The sequence below is a fragment of the Hemicordylus capensis genome, chromosome 2, assembly GCF_027244095.1.
Source record: "Hemicordylus capensis ecotype Gifberg chromosome 2, rHemCap1.1.pri, whole genome shotgun sequence".
Lineage (NCBI taxonomy): Eukaryota > Metazoa > Chordata > Lepidosauria > Squamata > Cordylidae > Hemicordylus > Hemicordylus capensis.
In genome coordinates this window covers 27,178,417-27,199,674 of record NC_069658.1, presented here as the reverse complement: position 1 = coordinate 27,199,674, position 21,258 = coordinate 27,178,417, and the positions used below count along the sequence as shown (strand labels likewise).

The window sequence follows — 21,258 nt, the reverse complement described above, 5'->3', positions numbered from 1 at the left end:
GCCTCCATGTGGTGTCCCGGCCCCTGGAGCCCTAGGAAGGCACTGCGCACTTTCCTGGGGTCCCCTCTTCCCCCCCACCCCTAGTGTATCAACCATGGCTACAAGCAGCCACAGCTGACACACAATCAAGCTAACAGGTTAACAGAGCGCTCGCTTCATTAACCTCATTTAAGGGGAAGGGTTGTTAGGCAGGCCAGCCACCGTGGAACCACCAGCCTCACCCGCAAGCCTGGTGGTTCCAACAGTAACTAGAAACCGGGCTGGGCTCCCTTAGCCTGGTTTCTATTGATCGTGGGAGCAGCTTCATTGTGTCTTAGCCTAACCCACTTCACAAAATTGTTTTGAAGAAGAAAATGGAAAAAGCCTATGTATGATACCTTGAGCTATTTAGAAGATGGGGAGGACACACGTTTGTCTTCCAAACATGGCCATCCACTCCTCACTTGTAGATTTTGCACTGCCATCCAAAAAGACACCCAAGTGATTACTAAGCCCCACTGAAATTAATGGCAAGTAAAGTTAGTCATGTCTTTTTTAATTTCATTTGCCCTTAGTCATATTTAACTTAGTCTGGATCTGCCCCACTGTTGTAGTTAGTTCTCTGCTTGGTGCTGGCTATGGTCCTGAAGCTCTGGCCTGACCTTACCTACTTGACTTTATCACCCCTCACAACCTTCATAATCATGGTCAGGACAGGACTAGTGGTGTGCACGGAACCGGTTTTGATGGTTCGGTTTAAATCTGGACCAGATTTGAACCAACCCAGTCTGGTTCTGTGTTCAGCTGAACTGGATCCCTTCTGGTGTGGCCACTGGATCAAGCTGAACCAGTTCTGAACCAGTTTACTTGTAAAGGGGAATCCAGCGAGGATGCCCCTTTACAAGTAAAGGGAGCATTCCCTTTCCTAAAGGTTGTGGGGGAGAGAAAGGGCCCTCTGTACCTTAGCAGAGGCATCAGTAGGGGGCATTGGTGAGGGCTCCTCCAAGCCCCCCGGCTGGCCTCCTGAAAGACAGCCCAGTCCCTGGCCTTTACAATAAAGAATGCCCCCTTTACCTGTAAAGGGGAATCCTCTCTAGATTCCCCACTACAAGTATATATTTTTAATATATTTTATTAAATTTGTACACCGCCCCAAACTTTCATCCCTAACCCGAACCAGCCTGCGAACCATTTCTTAGAATCGGGAGCAGTCCAGTTTGAACTTGGACTGGCACCCCTCCTTTTGGGGCCAGTCAGGTCTGAACTCAGACCGCCTGAACCAGGCTGGTTCAATTTGAACCGTGGTTCAAATCGAGCTGCCTCTCACAGCCCTAAACAGGACCATCTCTCACAATTTTTAAAAGAAGTTAAAAGCAGCCAGTGGGGAATCAGATCAGATCAGGACAGATGGGGTTAACTCTTTCCCCCTATACCATTTCCCCCAATCTAAAATCCACCGCCCACAACAAACAAACACTAGAGGGAGAAAATATTCAGATGCCATAACTGTATGGTGTGTTTTGTTTTTTTTTAACTTTTAAAAAATGGTGGGACTCAGTCACAATCCCTAACCATCACATCAAGTCTTATCTTTAGTCAGAAGCTTTCCCAGTTCTACTACTCACAATCCTTTAGCCAGACAGTTATAGGTCCTGTATGTCTGTCACTATAATCAGTAATCATGATGATGATTACTACAAATATTTATATATTTGTACCCAGAATGTTGGGGGCAATATGCTAAAATCATTGTAAACCGCTTAGAGAGCTTCCAGCTATAGAGCGGTATATAAATGTAAGTGCTATTGCTATTGCTATATTCCACTTTTCTTTTATTTTTAAAGTTATCAAAGCAGCTTATATAGAAAAAGAAATATGATGCTCCCCTATCCCCAAGAGCTCACAACCTAAAAAGAAACATAAGGTAGACACCAACAACAACCACCGGAGGGATGCTGTGCGGGGGCTGGACAGGGCCAGTTGCTCTCCCCATGCGCAGTATAAGAGAGTTACCACTTTAAAAGGTGCTTCTTTGCTCAGGCTACAGAAATACAAGAAACAATTTTTTTGAGGGGGGGGGGAGGGAGTACATTTATTGAGTTCTAACATATACTACGTGTTAGCCATATGCCATATTTACCTGAATAGGAGACGACTCTGAATTTAAGATGGCCTCCTGAATAACAAGTTATACCAGTATTTATCCAAAAGGAAGAGGACTCTGGATTTAAAGTGTCCTCCTAATTTCTAATATCAAAGAACTTGGTCTATGTGGGCGGGGACTAGTCCTGATTCAGGTAAGTAAGGGATATGCTACAGCTATTGAAAAGGACTTTGAACATTATTGAATGACTACAGGCATCCAGATGTGTAATAAACCTGCTGCTGGAAGCATCAGATCTGCAAAATCAGCATGCACCCAAGGCTTGAGAACCTCACAAGTTCCCCCTCAGATCCTGCAGAAGAGCAACAACCAGGACCACAGGGATGGGACTGTAGCTCAGTCTTCACCTGTTCATGTTCTGCATGAATGTTCCTGGCCTCTCCAGATGGTGCTGGGAAATCCTCTATCTGAAATCTTAGGGAGCTGCTAGCAGTCGTGTAGGCAATAATGAACTAAAAAAATTTGGGGGGTGGGGTCAGAGTAAGAGAGCTTCCTATGTCCTCAGGGCTGTGTAAAAGTGGCTGTGTGAACGCCATACTATCTAAAGCCAATACTTGTACTTTTCAGTTGCTGGTATAGAACAGGCTGAACACACTTAATAAAGCTAAGTAGATTTGGCCTTGCAAACTCCCTGGTTGAAGAACCACCTGGGAGCCAGTTCTAAGCTGTTTTGAGCTCTTTGGAAGAACAGGTTATGAGAGCAAAGCAGTAATTCCCAAACTCTATTAGTGTGCCACAAAAGAACGGCTAGTTCCTGTGAACAACAGTGAGTGACCTCCTCTGAGGATGAGTCTGTCTCTGTAAAAGGTGTGATTGGCTCATTTAATCCCTTCTGAAGAAAGGACTCAGAGCTGGCCTTGTAAGTTGTGGTAGCAAGCACGAATTGTCTCCTTTCCTAAGCAGGGTCTGCCCTCGTTTGCATTTAAATGGGAGTCTACATGTGTGAGCACTGAGCAGTATAAGATATTCTCCTTTGGGGATGGGGAATAGCCTGCATCTGTGTGCTTGCATGCAGAGGGTTCCAAGTTCCCTCCCTGGCAAATAGGGCTGAAAGAGACTCCTGCCTGTAACCTTGGAGAAGACACTGCCAGTCCAGGCAGACAATACTAAGCTAGATGGACCAATGGTCTGACTCAGTTTAAGGCAGCTTCTTATGTTCCTAGTTACCCGGCTTCCCATTGCATTTCTTCATGAGTCACTGTTCTGGACTGGGTGTTGATTCCTCTGAGGGTGGACTCTCCCACACTAGAAATAATTTTTTTCAGGTGTCAGAATGATTTGAACCCCGATAACTGGGCAAAGAGACACTTTTAAATGTGTTGGCTCTTTTATATTTAGCAGAGGGGCCATCATTCTCCCTATTTTACTTTCCATAGCATCTTTCCTAATGGTTAATCCTGGTGCCTCTTTTATATTGTTTTTTAAACAATCAGCCCCTTTGGAACTGGGAACCATCTTCCTTTTGCTCTGGAAAAAGCTTCATGAACTTGTTTGTTGAAAAGCTGGGTATAAAAACTCTAAATAAATAAACCACCTTAAATTTTAATATATATATATATATATATCTTTTTTTTTAAAGGAACCTCTATCAGGAGTTTGAGCAACACTGGTGAGATAAACACAGGTATAACCGCCCAGAGACGCACATTTTGGGTGGTATAAAAATATGTTAAATAAATAAATAAAACTTGAAAGTCTCCGACACAATCTAAAGTCACATGATACAACCAATTTGCTGAAGCTTGCAAGTATAAGTTCAGTCAATATGAAGACCCCAAGTATGCCACCTTGCATTCTGCTATGGAAGAATGATGAGATTGATTGATTGATTGATTGATTGATTGATTTTCTATACCGCCCTTCCAAAAATGGCTCAGGGCAGTTTACAGAGGAATAATAAATAAATAAATAAGATGGCTCCCTGTCCCCAAAGGGCTCACAATTTAAAAAGAAACATAAGATAGACACCAGCAACAGTCACTGGAGGTACTGTGCTGGGGGTGAATAGGGCCAGTTACTCTCCCCCTGCTAAATAAAGAGAATCATCACCACATTAAAAGGTGCCTCTTTGCCAAGTTAGCAGGGGTTATAATATAACTGCAATAAGATATAAGATATAAATGCAATAAATAAACACAACTTTTAAAAGTAATAATTCTGTTTCACATACAGTTGCTTTTTTTGTTTTTTGCCCTTTTAATGAGGAAAAAGCTAAGGGTCATTTAATTCACAAACAGCACCCATCTCGTGTATTCCAACCTATATGGGCAGCTACTGAGCTAATGAGGGATCAAGGAACTGGATCCTTAAGGTCAGGTCAGTCAAATTAGCCATCTGTCCAAGAAAAGATTTAAGCTGAACCTGTTCTTAACGACTGGGTCTCCAACTGTGCAGTTTGCACCACAACAAGTGGCCAAGGTTATGACTCAGCTTAGAGTACCTTTTTCTCCCGTTAAACTGCCATTTGATCAAATTAAATACATGCAAACATTATAAGACCGGAAAGCAGATTTGGTGCACTGGACAAGCCAAATTAATGGTGAGCTCAGTTAATACAAAAAACCTCCACTGATTTGGAAGTAGAGCTGTCACCCTATAAACCTCTTACTCTGGAGTAATCTCACAGGCTCTAATTGGAATTCAGTGTAAGTACTCTGAGGTTTGTGCTTTGCTCATGTTGCTGAAGTAATTACCGTTGGTGCAAAGTGAAGAAAAAAACAAGATCCACAGCCTTAGACAGGGCAAGGTGTAAGTGTGTAAGACCTCTGAACAGGTTCATAGCTATGGGAGAGGGAGATATGAAGAAAATGGGGATGGGTGGAGCTGGGAGCTCCTCACGAGCTGGGGGACCTGGACTCATTGTAGCTACACCTCTGCCTCTGAAAAAGTCATATATGTTTGTGGTGAAAGAAAAAAGCACTTCACACTGGAGCTATACATATAGAGATATGGGGTTTCCAGAGAATCTTGAATTTGAACATTTTCTAGAAAAAATCCCCATGCAAATCTCTCTCTCTCTCTCTCATTTGCATAAAATTTACTATACAGATTTTCCTGATGCCCTAAATACATTATCCAATTCGGCATGTTATTTGACCTAAGTTTGAAAAACAAACAAAATACCACCCCCACCCCCAGATTGATTTCCCACACAGTTATCTCAAAAGTTTTTCAAGAAGCCAAGTAATTGAACTGCAATATTTGCTCAAGAGGAAGAAATCAGTAAAGACACTTTGTGTGCTTTAATTGTTATACTGAAATAAATTCAAATTTTTATGTGGAATTTTTAAAAATTGGAATACTCAATAAATAAATAAAACGTGTAGCCTCACACACTGAGGCTATTCTCACAGTCTGACAAAATTGGGCTAAGGGAGCCTAGCCCAATTTTGGAAGACTGTGAGAATCACCGGGCTCACAGGCGAGCCCGGTTTCTCCTAAGCGGGTCACCCACTTCCCTCCCCTAAGCCCAGGTTAGTGAAGCGAGTGCTCCGCTAACCCGGGCTTTCGGATCATGTGTTGCCGTGGCACAGCTCCGCGGCATGGCAACTCACGAGGAGACCCGCGACCAGGAGGCTAAAAAGCAGCCTTCCGGCTCAAGGGTCTCTCCAGCATGTTCTGCGCACTCGTGCAGAGCATGCTAGAACTCCCATGGGCCATGCAACCCCCAATCCCCGCAGCCCCCACTGGCTCCATGACAGAGCTGGCAGTCATGTGGGCGGCCGATCCAGCCACCCAGGGCTGCAGCAGGGGTTGTCTGTGGGGAGAGCGGGCTAAGCCCACTCCCCCCACAAGCCTCATTATGGCGGGTCTCACCGATTGTGAGACCCACCTCACTTTCTACCTATAATCACTTGGAAAACATTGGAAGCTGCTGAACTTACCTAATATTGCATTAACTTTGGTGGCCATTCACTGTAACTAATGAATATAATGAAACTTTTCTAGACAGCTGGACAGCTAGTCATCTGGACACCTAGCACTGCACATGTGCAGCTGAACAAAGACCAGACTACTGCTGTGCTGTTGCTTGAGTGGGGAAGGGAGCAATTTTCACCAATCTTCTCTTCCTTTTGAAGCCCACTGTGCATCACCAAAATATATCACCAAAATATGTTCTAAGGAGTAAGAGTCTGGACCTTGCACTGCTGCACATGCACAATGTTAGTCAGGATGTCAGCCAAATAAATTGTAGAAATGGATTTATTTTTTCCCACTGGAAAAATATAGTAGGGGGGAAATTTCCAGATTTTTTTCTGTTTTGGAAATTTTTCCACCCCACATCCCTGTATACATAAGAATTAATTTCTGGGTCATATAGGTTGTATGGAGCATGGCTCAGTGGTAGAGCACTTGCCTCGCATGCAAAAGGCCTCGGGTTCAATCCCTGGCATCTCCAGGTAGGGCTGGGAAAGACCTCTCTCTGAAATCCTGAAGCAATTCCGCCAGTCAGTCAGTGCTGGTCTGTCCATGCAGTGACCAGAAGCAGGCTGCATAGGGTGGCAAATATGGGTGGGGAGACCAGCAAATTTCGATATACTCTGCCATGCCACTTATCTACATGCCGCTGTGGCGACCTCCGGGAGGGCAGAGCAGATGCTCTAGCCCATCAATCTCATCTTCCACTCCCTCTTCTCTTTTTGAAACTCACTGCGGGAGCACAACAATGACCAGCAGCAGATCCCCAACACTTCTGAGAGGGGTCTTTTCTAGCCTCACCTGTAGAGGCCAAGGACTGGACCTTGGTATGTGCTCGAAAAGGTAAGTTGTGCTGTTGAGTCGGTGACAACTTCTGGTGACAACAGAGCCATGTGCTTGCCTTTGGTAGAATACAGGAGGGGTTTACCATTGCCATCTCCCGCACAGTGTGAGATGATGCCTTTCAGCATCTTCCTATATCGCTGCTGCCCAGCATAGGTGTTTCTCATAGTCTGGAAAACACACCAGTGGGGATTCGAATCAGCAGCCTCTTGCTCCCTAGGCAAGTTACTTCCCCGCTGTGCCATTAGGTGGCTGGTATGTGCTCTACCACTCTTGAATTTTTAATTTTATTATATTTAAAACCTTTATGACCTATCTTTCCTGCCCAAAGGGGAGAATTAAAATACAATCAATACAAAACAAAACAAAACAAAAACTAGCAAAAACAGTTGCAAACAGCCATAAATTAGGAGCTATAGCACAGAAAAACCACAAATATCAGGGTATATTTTTTAATTTATCTTTAAGTATTTATGCCACTGATCTGTAGTCAAAGAGCCCTTCTCCTTACAGTCTGTTTAAGTCAACTGTTTCTTTACAGCATGTGAATGTTTTCCCACTCCAACAGTACATCAGAATACTGGGCTCTGGCTGATTTATTGTGATTTTCAATCATCCAGTTAGCCATTTCAGACCCTGAAGTATTTCAATACAAGTCAAGTTTTTTAAAGATCCTCATAAGTGTTACATGGTTTTATGTTACAGGGTAGTTTTATGAACCGTCCAGTGACTTTTTTTGTATGGGGCAGTATAGAAATGGAAGAAATAAAATAAATAAAATGTTTTTCATAACTAAATAACCTGGGCACAATACCTATGATGTGGGACACCATCCCAAACACAGCTGAACCTACAGTGACAATTATTCCGCAGTTGATTTGGCTGAGAGAAAAGAACTGGCCTGAGGTCACCTGGGATTTTTACACACAGCAGGTCTTACTGGGAAGCTTGACTGCAAACTCAAAATTGTCCCAAAAAACCAACGCATAAAGTGGATTTGTTTTTACGCCTTATATAAATTGGCTACACTCTAACACACAGTGAAAACCCGAATTGTGTGTGAGTTGCTCCCCGATAACTCGCAGGGACTTCGGGGTAAATCTGGAGGATATGTGAATGCACCCCCTCCATTCCAGAGGAGATGCAAGTTAAAGGGCTTTAAAAGCCCTGTCTGTAAAACTTCCCACTTCTAGCTAAGTGCAGATTTGAACTCAGACCTCCCCAGTTCTAACTGGATATTTTTCAAATACTTGAAGAGCTGCCACACAGAAGAGGGCAGAGACTGCCTCAGAGGGCGGGACTAATTCTAATGGCCTTTTGTTACAGGAAGGCAGGTTTGGGCTGAACATTAGAAGAAACTTCTGAATTGTATGGGCAGTTTTGACAAAGGAACCAATTACCTGGGGGGTTTGGGGCTTCCTCACTGGAGGTCTTTAAGCAGAGGCTGGACAAGCATTTGCTGGGGATGCTCTAAATTTCCGGCATCAAGAAAGGCTTGGCCTACAAGTCCCTCCATCTCTATGATCCTCTGATGCTCTAGCGCAGGGGTTCCCAACTTGTGATAGTCCAGATATTACTGAACTACAACTCCCATTACCCCCAGCTACAATTTATTGTGACTAGGATGATGGGAGTTGTAGTTCAGCAACATCTGGAATGCCACCGGTTGGGAACCCCTGCGCTAGCACAGAGCTGCACAGTTTCAGCCCTCCTGCAAATGTTGGAATACAACTCCCATAATCCCTGACGGCTGGCCACTCTGGCTGGGGATGATGGGAGTTGTAGTCCAAAAACAGCTGGAGGGCCAAAGTTGTGCATCCCTGCTCCCACCACTACAGCAGCTCCATTTTTCTGCTAGAGAGAAAAACAAGGGGGGCAAAAGACCATGAAATGCAAGAAGTACAGTCTATGCAACTCTTAAATATAAAACGCACAATGTTCAAATCATGCAGATTTTAAAATACCAAGAGCATCACCCAGAGTGCTTTTATTTGTTTAAGTTCAGCTTGCAACATTGTCTGCATGCCATCAGCATCCCTCCGATATCATTCTGGAGCGTGCATTTTTTCTCTCTGCATCTATTCATCCAGACAAAAACTGGGGGCTGCACAGAGTGCAAAGGTTGCTTTAATTTGGCTCTCAAATACTTCAACATCAAGGCCCCAAAGCTGCCATTGATCCACACGCAAAAGCCTCATTGACGTCAGTGGGGATTCTGCTACAGATCAAAAGTAGCACAAGATTCTGAGGGGCTTTTATGTATTTTTAAGTGCCCCCTTTCAAGAGCCCCAACACAGTGGACACAAATGCCATTCTATGAAAGCCCCATCAGTATACTTTAATGGGGCTGCTATGTGATGCCTTCTGTCTGCCACCATCCACAGACATGAAAAATCCTCATTGTGTGCATATCGCAGATGCTCCAGGGTGCCGTCCTGCAGTCACCAGAACACACGCCCTAGGCCCCTTGAACCAGAGTATCTGCATCTCATCTGGTTTAGGCTCTCTGCTGCCTAATGAGATTAGACTATGGTGTATGCAAATACTGAGGCTTAGAGACAGGGCTTAATTTGAGCCAAGGCTCACCAGACCTCAGTTCTCCGGAAATTGTTTTAAAAGGCATCATTCAGGCCTGGCATATGTGAAAAAACAATATATGAAACATACAAAGAAAGTCAGTATTTTTCATTGCAAGGCACGGGAGCCAGTAGCAACTCCCTGACTGTTTCTTGGTGTATGAAGCTCTGCTACAAAGCTTCGGTCAAAGTCGAATCCTTTGCACCATCCCCCTGACACCATGAAGGGGAAACCATTCCCACAGTGCAGTGCTGTGTTTTGCCTTCTTGAGCCCCAGACCCATCTTAGAAGGCAAGCATAGATTTCTGGGAAGTGTAGTCCTTCTCAGTACTTTCTCCATAGAGGTCTATGCAGAACGTTCTGGGAAGGACTACATTTCCCAACACCTCATGCACACCTCCCAAGATGGCTGCTGGGGCTCAAGAGGGCTTCATTTTCCTTAAAGGCATCCCACCAGCACTGGGCAAAGCACCACTTTGTACATTGGGAACAGACATCTTCACGAGGTGCCCTTTCAAAGGGCCCTGTCTCTGCTACTGCAGAAAGCATAGCACAAAAGGAATATGGGAAGCTGCCATATATTGAGTCAGATCATTGGTTCATCTAGCTCAGTACCTGTCTACATAGACTGGCAGAGGCTTCTCCAAGGTTGCAGGCAGGAGTCTCTCTCAGCCCTCTCTGGAGATGCCAGGGAGGGAAATTGGAACCTTCTTCATGCAAGCAATCAAATGCTCTTCCCAGAGCGGCCTCATCTCCTAAGGGGAATATCTTACAGTGCTCACACATTTAGTCTCCCATTCAAATGCAAACCAGGGCAGACCCTGCTTAGGAAAGAGGACAATTCATGCTCCTTTCCACAAGACCAGCTCTCCTCCTGTGAATAGATCAGCACGGCAGGAAATGGTTCTTACATTGAAAGTCTTTTGCCCAAGGTACCCACATTTGAAAAATAGTGACGGTTGCTGAATTAGGTGATCAGCTAGTCCATTACCCATAATAGTTCAGAAACCAGAGCTGGGCAATATTTTTATTGGGTCCAATAAATAAGTCACAAAGTAGTGCTGATTACTTGGAGACTTTTCAGTTGATCCCAATAAAAGAATACATCTATTTTGGAATATAGAACATAGTGCTTCTGAGTATGTGCAGAATTCATTTTCCTTCTCACTCGGTAATCCAGCTAGCCTGCCCATATATGGGATTCAAGGAAAGGACTTCCAGGCCAAGTCTAAGCACCAGCACTTTTGTAATAAAAAGTAAATTAAGCACTTCTTAACAGGTATGTATGTAAACAGAGCCATCAATTTGATTAAATGTTACTTGTACACACTGAGATTGTCAATAAAATGACTTGCAAATCCACACATATACAGGTACTTTTTAAATAACACACCATCAATGTTCCACAGATCTCTGCATCAGTCTGTCTGCCTTCTCATCCTGAACCACTTTCTTGGAGAAGTATTATTGGAGAGTTAACAGGGAGAAGAATGTCTTTCAGGAACCTGCAAGCTTGCTCCTAGGAGAGTCACCCAAACTATCCTGTCCTTTATGGACTGCATAGGAGAATAAATGTCACATCTTGCAGCTGAGAGACATCAGTGTCTTTATGACATCAACAGGCTTACACCAATCCCCATGCTCTTCTCAAACATATTTGCAAGCCTAACAATCAACACACCATGCTTACAGAAAAGAGCCAAAGACTGCTGTGTTTTAAAGACCTGGAAGCAAAAGATCAAGCTTGAATATGGACTTCCAAAGGTGAGCCACAACCAGCATAACTATGGTCTGGAAACACAGCTGACTGATAGTGAAGGGCTTGGGGGAATGCCAAAATGAGAACTCTTTCTTATTAAGAGGGGTTTGGATAAATTCATGGAGGAGAGGTGTATCTATGGCTACTAGTTTGAGGGCTATAGGATACCTCCAGCCTCAGAAGCATGATGCCTCTGAATAGCAGTTGCAGGGTATTGCAACTGGTAATATACTACTCATCCTGGAGAGAATCTATCTATGTGGTTGCTAGGTCAGTTGGCACTGACTTGACGGCACTTAATCAATCAATCAATCAATCAAATATACTACACGGGAGAAGCCGTGGGAGAGAGGGCATGCCCTCTGCTCTTGGCTTCCCAGCGGCACCTGGTGGGCCACTGCCTGAAACAGGATGCTGGACTAGATAGACCTTGGATCTGACCTAGCAGGGCCGTTCTTATGTTCTAACATATTCACTGAAGGTCTGGAGCAACCAACATACTCTGCTTGTCATGCAAAGACTCACCCATTTCTAGTGAGATGGTATGGACTGGAGCATGTTTTCATACATGTTCCCCACCACTTGGTGCCATTTCACCAGTAATATTAATACCACAATGATCACAATTGCATTATGGAATGTGCCAATTTAGGGTCTCAAAGACATTCTGTTAGAAGTAAGTCTTTGGGTTAGAGGGCTAGACTCTGAGACCATCTACACATGTTGCACTAGAATGCCAGGCAGTGAAGGAAACACAACTTTCTCATCTCAGTAAACAGAAGTTCAGGAGTGCCTAGTGAGTGATCACATTCCACTCCCCCTAGGATTGCTTCCCGGCACCTGTTTTAAGCTAGTAAGGAGAAATAACAATGGACTAAAACTCATTCAATTGTGCCCGGTGACATTCTTAGTAATCCACTCACTGTCCCCCTCCTCCCTTAATTGCTAGATCTTCTCTTAGCCGCCAGGCTATCAGCTAAGTAATCAGGCTGTCAGACAAATGTTATAACTGATTAATCTAAATGATAATCAAAGACTGCAGCTCTTCTTAGGGGCCATCACTTCTTTTCAGGAAGCCTCCCTTGTTACATTATCTTGCCGTGCAGTGCTGCTGTTATAGGGACTTCTAGCACTATGGAAGGAATGAGCACTGGCTGACATCTTAATTAGGGATGTGCACAGAACCAGTTCGGTGCACTCCCAGGAGGGTGGGGGGTTTTCTTTAAGGCGCATGGGAGGTGCTGTCTACCTGCCAGTCCCCTACCTGTCAGCCCCCACCCTGCTGCTTCCACCCCCCGCCGGCACTCTGGCAAAAAGTGGGCACATGGGGTTGCAGCGTGCCTTCCTGCAGCCCCAGTCAGCATTGCCACACAAATGGCCAACGTGCATGCACACAGCAAGCATGTGCATGCACATTGACCATTTGCATGGTGCCGCTGTCCGGGACTGCAGGGAGGCACGCTGCAGCCCCGCATGCCCGTTTTTTGCAAGAGCACCAGCAGAGAGAAAGTGGCAGGGCAGGGGCTGGTGGGGAAAGCGGGGGCCTCCCCTGCCCCGTAAAGAAAGGCCTCCCGTGCCCACCAAACCAGCTCAAACATCGGTTGACGGAACCGGTTCAGCACTCCTAAAATGGAGCACCAAACATTTCTGTGCACATCCCTAATCGGAATATGTGCTTGTGTAATAAGCAAAGTTGTGCTAGTGCATAAAGATCACATAACTGCACTAAAACTGGGGATTGGTAGAATTGCGCTTCCCAGTGTTTCTCCACAGACCTCTATGGGGAAAGAGTACTGGGAAGGACCACACTTCGCAGGGCTTTGTGCATGCCTTCCCAGAAGTGGCCGGGGTGGAGAGCCAGTCTTGCAGTAACGGGCATGAATTGTCCCCTTGCTAAGCATGGTTCACCTTGGTTTGCATTTGGACGGGTGAATACATGTGAGCACTGTCCATGATTAGATATGAGGCCATAGCTCAGTGGTAGAGCAGCTACTTCAGGCCTGCTCAATTTAGCCTCCCCCCCCCCAGCAGTTTTTGGCCTATAACTCCCATAATCCCCAGCCACAGTGGCCAACAGCCAGGGATTATGGGAGTTGTAGACCAACATTTGCAGGAGGGCCGAAGTTGAGCAGCCCTGATCTTCTTGCTTGCAGAAGGTCCTAGGTTCAGGCCCTGCCATATCCAGGTAGGGTTGGGAAAAAAACTCCTACTTGAACTCTTGGAGAGATGCTGCCAGTCAGTGTAGACAATACTGAGCTTGATGGACTAAGAGTCTGACTCAGTATATAGCAGCTTACTACAACGACAACCAATATTTATATACCGCTTTCAACAAAAGTCCCCAAAGCGCTTTACATAGATATAAATAAAATGGCTTCCTGTCCCCAAAAGGCTCAACATAAGATAGACACCAGCAACAACGAGGGATATGCACGAACCTGTTCGGAGGCCCTTTTATGGGCCTCTGAACATGTTCGAACACTGGGAGGTTCAACGTTCAAAGGTGGTGGAGGGAGTCACCCTTTAACGGCGGGGGAGGGTGCACTTACCCCTTCCTCTGCTTTCTCCCCACTGGTGCTCGGTATTTGCAAAGTTCTACGGGTCAGCAGCATACCTCCCTGCCTCCTCATCCACTCCCTGGCTGGAAGTGGCCAGAAATAGCTGGCGCGCATGTGCACGCACGCCACACTCACGCTTGCGTACTACAGTGTGACCCCCCCTGTCATCGAACCAGCCCCGCCTGGTTCCATGCACATCCCTAGCTGTTGCTAGGAGGGATGCTGTGCGGGGGCTGGATAGGGCCATCTGCTCTCCCCCCTGCTCAATAAAGAGAGTCGCTACTTTTAAAAGGTGCCTCTTTGCTCCGCAGTTCCTATGACAGGGCTCTGTCTGTTTCTCTTAAAGAGATCCCCTCCCACCTTGGCCCTGGAACTGGGGAAAGGGCAGCACTGCACAGAGAAATGGCCTTCCCCCATGGAAGGTGTTCACATTGCCAACACGGCCCTCGGTTGCAAATAGTGAAGGCTGCTGATCTACATGCAAGTGTTGCCATGTTATTTCCTTCCAACAGGTAGTGTCTCCTGTGTCAGAATTTTACACTGGACCACACAATCCAGCTAACGCTTGTCAGTTAAACAGCAGCTCCATGTGCTATACAAACCCACTGTAGTTCAGTGGGTTCAGTAGCTTTATACTGTAGTTCAACTGTGGTTTAAAAACCAGGATAAAATCAGCGATCAGGACCTGACGACACTCAGAATTCTGGCTTAACTAACCAGGATTCTGTCATTAGAGCTACACAGAGGGAAATAAGGACCACAGGGAAGAGAGACAACAAGGGAACATGAAGGGTAGGAGGAGTTCACCCACAGTCCAACAAACCACAGTTTGCTGGATCATCTAAACAGGCCCAATGTCTGAAGCAGCCCCAAGACCAGCCTTGCAAAGATGTTCACAAAAACATTTACTAGCCTATCCCACATGTCACGATAGGAGTCATAAGGAAAAACTTTACTAAAGGTTCCTGGTTGTGCTTAAGAATTGCTTTCAAGTAACCAATCAGGTAAGAAGTGGTTTACAAGCCTGCTTAAAACAGACCCTATTATAATATTATCAATAAACTGGATTACAGGCTCTTGAAATCTTGGAAAATATTTGAGAGAGAATTCAGAGAAATGAATACTGCAATCTGTGAGACAATCCCATTGAAAGTGGGACTCACTTCTGAGTAGGAGATAACTATGCCTATGACTGCAATCCTGCGTACATTTACTCGGGGTTAGTTTCATGTCATATAGTGGGACTTGCTTATGAGTATATATGCAAAGGATCATATTGTAAGCATGCATTCCATGCACCTTTACCTGGGAATAAGATCCAATGAACTCAGTAGCACTTACTTCAGAGTAAATATGCATCGGATCAAGTTGTATATATGTGGAACATGATCAATGAGGAAAGGTTGAAGGAACAAGGCATGTTTGGCTTTGAGAAAAGATGAGGAAGAAGCTGATAGTTGTTTTCAAACATTTAAAAGGGCACCATCTTAAAGCAAAAAGGGAAACTGCCATTTACCTTTACTAGGGATACTAATGAAAGGGCAGGTGGTAATGTGCGACAGTTGTAACAAAGCACAGTTAAGCTGTATAACAGTTAACAGTTCTTCATGATAGGGATGTGCACAAATTGAATTTGAATTTATTCGAATTAGAAAGCATTGAATAGAGAGATTCACTCAAATCGATTCAAATTTGCCCAAATTTCGTGCACATCAGTACTTCATGGCAGAACAGGTAAGCAGCAAAGTAAGTTGCCCCCAAAAGCATTTTCCAGGTATGGCTTAACTAGCTTCCTGCCATTGCAGAGAGTTGGATCAGTGAACCTGCAGTACCTCTTTCGGCTGCACAATTCCACATTCCTAGAGCCCTACAGTATTTCTACTCATACTTATGTTTGCCTAATCATCTCAGCTTTGCTATTCCCATCTACAGAAAGAGGCACTGATTGGTTGATTCCACTAGAAGGATAAGGAGGCTTTATCCAATTAACATGCTGACATTTTGCACAATAGGATGACAGAGAACCTAACACTGTATTTGCATGCATACACATCAGTTATCACATTTGAAATGAATGAAACAAAGTAAAGGATATCCCTCCCAAGAGCTCCTGTTACACAGAGACCCTTCAGCATGCAAAGAAATAATAGAAAGGAGGGTTGTATAATCAGCCTGTCTTTAATGAGATGAAAAAAGAAAAGTTAATTTTCAAATGGAGGTATCATGAAACAATAAAACATTCATTAGCCACAAGAGAGACTCCAGTCTAATACTCTTAGCAAAAGCACATTTGCTTCTACTGAATGAATGGGGACAATGCCAAATAACTTTATCTACAATGCACTTGCTCTATAAACAGCTGACTATAAACAGCTTTACTTATAAACTACTTATAGAATAACAAGTATAGATCACTGCTGACATCCAGACTAGATTACTGTATAGTGCTACACAGACAGTAGTCTAAGGGACTACTTAATTTTAACAGAACTACTCAAGGGTAACTTAGTTTGGATGTCAGGCTTTTCATTGGGTCAATTTTCTAGAGGAGGTGTCTTTGTATCTGATGGGCCTCCGGTGCCTTTAAAAACTCGATGGCAGGCAGAAATCCAACAGGTTTAACTTTTTCAGTGGGAGGGGGGTACAAGCTGGGGAGAAACTGCGCTTGTTGAGCTTCTGCCTGACATCTAACTGTTCAAAGACACAGGAGTCCTGCAGGAAAAAGATACCAAATCTATTTAAGTTTCCTTCCGAGCAAAATATCCACTTCGAACGCAGCCTGCTTTGCTTGTTTGTTTTATCTCAAAGCTGGGTGTGTAAACTCTGAACCAGAAGCACGTTTCCCCATTTTTCACACATTAATTCCAGAAGACACATCTGCTAACCAATGCCTTTTGCAAAAGGAACAATTGTAAGCACAATGCTTTTTAGTCCAGCCATAAACATAGTTGCGTTGAGATGGGAACCAACGCTGAACTAAGAAACACATGTTGAAGCTGACCTAAGAAATGACTGTTCTTTCCTGTCGCTGGTCTGGACTCCCTTCTCAATGCTTGTGTACATGTTAAATTGGAGCCGGTGGGGAGGGGATCGCTCCGGGGCGGTGGTGGGGCAGAGTCAGAGAAGACTCATCCGATTGTTCTTTGCACAGCAGGAAATGGAAAGCTCTTCTGACAATATGGATTAAATAAGGGGTGCTTTAAAGACATGGGAGGACTTTTATTATTAGTAGTATTATTCCCGCCCTACTCTGGCCCCCACCCCGGAGGTTTCCTAGTACTCAGTAATTGAGATCACATGGAATCGCTCTGAACTCTCCACAGTCTTTTGGGGGGCTAAAATGAAAAGGAAATGCAAGCAGAGGATTCCACACACCGCGGAGATTTACGCAGCAGGGTCTGGAGAAGCAGCCAAGCGGATGGCGAGTAGGGGGGCTTTGCCAGGATCAGAGACTGGAGCCTGTCTCTGGGCTGCGGGCGAATCTTGGGGGGGGGGGCTTTTATTTCCATTCCTTATTTATTTGTTACTTTTTCTTTCAACCCGTCATCTCTTCCTTCTTCCATGCACGCGGGGGATTCCCCCTTTACCCTCACTTTTTGATCCTTCCAAGACCTGAGACGGGGCAAGAAGAAGGGAGAGAGAGAGAGCAAGTTTTTTTTTTTTATTTGCCCGCCCGCCTTACCTTGCCTCCGCGGGATGTTTCTTCGGCTAGCCATTAAGTGTCCGACGCAACAAGCCAACAGGAGCAAAGCCAGGCGGCAGGCGGAGCAGCAGTGTAAATCCATTGGGTTGAAACCGGATCAGCCCGCTCCCACAACAAGATCTAGTGGCTTCTTTTAGAAGTATCTCTATATTTCAAGGTTTGGGCAAGTTGCGGAGAAGGTTCGATTCGCAATCCGAGTCAATGACACGGAGAGATCCTGGAGATTATGAAGAGCGGGGAGGAGCTTTTGGTGTGGCGGGGGTGGTGGCGGGGAAGGCTGTGAAGCAGCCGCAAGGGAGTCCGGACTCCGGAGTCTGCGGAAGCCAGACAGCACTAAGTGGGGCTGGCACGGAACAGAAGGGTTTTGAGTTCGACACACGCAAAAGGGCGGAGACCTGCCTGCCCTTTGATGGGATTAGAAAGACTCCCCCGTAATGAAACAGCGCGCAGTAACTAATAGGCGCCACCGCTGCTGCTCCGCCCGGGGATCAGATCTGGGAGGCCTCCCGCGAGACTCCCCCTGCGCAGCGCACGCTCTTCGCCTGCGGGCGAAGGTGAGCCGCCGCCGCCCCTACGCGCAGCGGCGGCGGCAGCGCACAACTCCGCATTCTCAGCGCGCAAGGCGACAGAGAGCTTGGCGGGCTCTCTCTTGCCACAACCAGCTCCTTCCCGGAGCCGGACCTCCTTCAGAAGGGCTTAGAGCGGTTCTCTTCTCCAGGAATGCTCTGCCTGCCCTCTCCCCACTCAATCTTGTTCTTTCCAGTTTTCGCCTCCGCCCCACAAATCGCGGGATCAGGTTGCCAGATTCGGTAGAATAGTGGCCGCCACAGAGGTACTCTTTGTCCTACCCCTGGACTTCAGAGCCAAAGTCCAGGGCCTCCCTCCACATCACCTGGGGGTCCCCCAAATCCGCTTTAGACTGTCCTGGGTGGTGTGATTTTTGGCCTCAAGAACCTACATGTTAAAAAATCATGCTTAATTTGCAGCGGCTGAGCCTCAAAGGCCTTTAGGTCCAGGCTCCAAAATTACCTAGGTGCACTTCTAACTCCACTACTCCTTTTCATTTGAAACTTTCTATTTGCAAAATGCTATTTACTTTCTATTCAAGTATTTATATCCTACCTTCCCTCCCCCCCACACACACACACACAGGGGCATAACAAGGCTAGAGTGGGCCCAGAGACAAAATTTTAAAATGGGCACTTCGCTGATACACACACATGCACTTCACAATATATAGTCATGTGACTTGCCTCGGGGGGGGGCCTCGAGGCGTGGGGGGCCCAAGGCAGCCGCCTCCCCCTGCCTAATAGTAGTTACGCCCCTGCTCTCTCTCTCTCTCTCTCTCTCTCTCTCACACACACACACACACACAGAGAGCAGCTGACGACTAGAACCCGATGAACTGAAATTACAAAGAAGCAGATTTAGGCTCCTTGGGAAGAATTTCCTAACTCTAAGAGCTGTCTGTGGAAGCTGTGTGCAGTGTCGGCAGGGAGGGGGAGGCTCTCTTGGCGAGAGTTTTCAAATAGAAGCTGGCCAGGTATCTGTCAGAAGTAGGAATTTTCTGTACTGGGCATGGAGTTAGAGTTGGATACTAAAGTCCCTCCAACTCTTAACAGCCTGTCCTATGGTTTTTACAATCATGATGTTGCTCACCTTCCGAATACCTCTGTATGGTAAATCCCTCGTCCTGTTTTGCAGAGAAGGACACTTAGACCAAAACATTGTGGCCCAATGACACACCAGGAGTCAGTGGCACAAGTGGATTTATTTCCTACTTGCCCACCAAAATCTTCCAGAGCCAAGCACAGTTCTCCACACCTGCTCTCATAAAAACCTAGCTATCTTTTATTTAGTCTTTGGGCATGTGTGTAATTATTTATTTTTCAAAACACACTTTCTTCATTCTCCCCAAAGCCTCAAACTGGATGATAAAAGAGAACATCATCTGTGTGTGGAATAATCAATAGAAATGACAAAAGGGCTGATGACAACTGTACGAAAAATACAGCAACTGTACAATAGAATAAAAAACAAAGATTAAAAGCAATAATCAATAGAATGATTTTTAAAGCACTGATAGGGAGAGGGGGAAGCTATTAATATACAGTTAAGGGAGAAAGCAAATAACATCAAAAGTAATTAAATGCTATTAATTGTAAACCGCCCAGAGATGTAAGTTTTGGGCGGTATAGAAATATTTGAAATAAATAAGTAAGTAAGTAAATACAAGCTTGAGAGAACAGGTTGGACTTCACCGTAGCACCCAAAAGGATCATTGCAAAGGTGGTCAGGCAAACATGCCACACAGAGGGAGTTGCAAATCTTGGTATCAACCCTGAAAAGGCCCTCTCTCCAGTAACTGCCTGCCTAACTTAAGAAGGGAAAGGTACCCAGAGAAGAGCCTCTCACCATTCCTAACGGAAGGGCAAGCTTATGTGGAAGGAGGAGGTCCTTCAGATTTGCCCCATACTTGGCACTGGAAGTGCTCTGAGCATCTCTTGCACTGTTTGTGGGTGATGGTTACTGCAAAGAAATTTTGTTGTTTATATTCTAGACAATAAGAATATAATATCGTTGCTGGATCAGGCCAAAGCCTATCTAGTCCAGCATCCTGTTTCCCACAGTGGCCTACCAGACAGAGGCGCTCTTACCCCTGGACTTTGGGGCCGAAGTCCAGGGCCTCCACAGCCCCTGGGGGCCCCCAAGTCCTCTTTAGTCTGTCCCATGTGGTGTAGCTGCCTGGATGAGTATGAGGATGCTTAATTTGCAGGGGAGTGGGAGCCTCCAAAGGCCTTTAGGTCCAGGGCAGGCTCCAAAATTACCTAGGTGCACTTCTGCTACCAGATGCCTCTGGGAAGTCTACAAGCAGGAGACGAAGACATGCCTCTTCTCCTACTGTTGCTCTGCTGGTATTTCATCTGGTATTTAGAGGTGCCCTACCTCTGAACCTGGAGGTGGCCTATAGCCATCAAGACTAGTAGCCAATAAACAGTCAATGTTGGCCTTACATCCAAAAGGGAATGCAGAAGGCAACTGAAGTCTCTCAAGTGAAAAAAACATTAAAAAGATCACAGTAAGCATAAATTCTTGACATCCTCTTGCAGTGAATTGGACTGCATGATAAAGACACTGCTGTGTCACGGCGAGTTATTTTGCAGTAAGAGACTCCCTTAAAATAGGGGACACTTAACAGCCCTGCCTGGGACTCTCCCTGCCTGTTCTTCACTTTGGAATGGAATAATATTCTTCCTGCCAAGTGCCTCCAGTATCACCCCTTCAGAAAGCTAGATCGCTTCCCAAAGGACATTATTAGAATCATGCAGCTGCCAGGTCTTCCACATACTCGTATGTTGTTGTTTTTGTCCCTTACAGAAATTCTGATAGAAAATACTTCCTACAAAATAGAGAATGCACAATCAGCTGCTGCCTCTCCTGGGCTTAATTTGCAGCTTGGTCTACATCGCAGCAGAATATGGTGGGAATGAAGGTCGGTACTCTTGAAGTGTTAGAATGGACTGTACTACGTTAACCTTTAAGGGGAAATAATGTTGTTTTCATTTCCCCCTAGATTTTATTTTTAAAAGCCTTTCTGAATGTAAAAACTTAGCACTGTTAGAAGCAGGCTGGGCAAGAAGCTTTCTCCCTAACATGCTAGTTTTTCACTTACAGGGGCATTCTTTCCAAGGAGGGGGTTAAAAATGGCACCCCCACTTGCCTCTGAAGTGAAGCAGTCCATTCTGCCCTTTAATTC

At 45.4% G+C, this 21,258-nt stretch overlaps 1 protein-coding gene across 2 annotated transcripts in view; it reads right to left on the bottom strand.

Moving 5' to 3' along the window:
• Positions 1-17,751, bottom strand: part of EGFLAM (EGF like, fibronectin type III and laminin G domains) — a 173,214-nt gene extending 155,463 nt beyond the window's left edge. For both annotated transcript variants that reach the window (XM_053303992.1, XM_053303993.1), the window contains exon 1: positions 17,481-17,751. In XM_053303992.1, the coding sequence (XP_053159967.1) occupies positions 17,481-17,583 (103 nt within the window). In that variant the 5' untranslated portion in view covers positions 17,584-17,751. The remainder of the gene's footprint in view (positions 1-17,480) is intronic.
• Between the last annotated feature and the right edge of the window lie 3,507 nt (positions 17,752-21,258).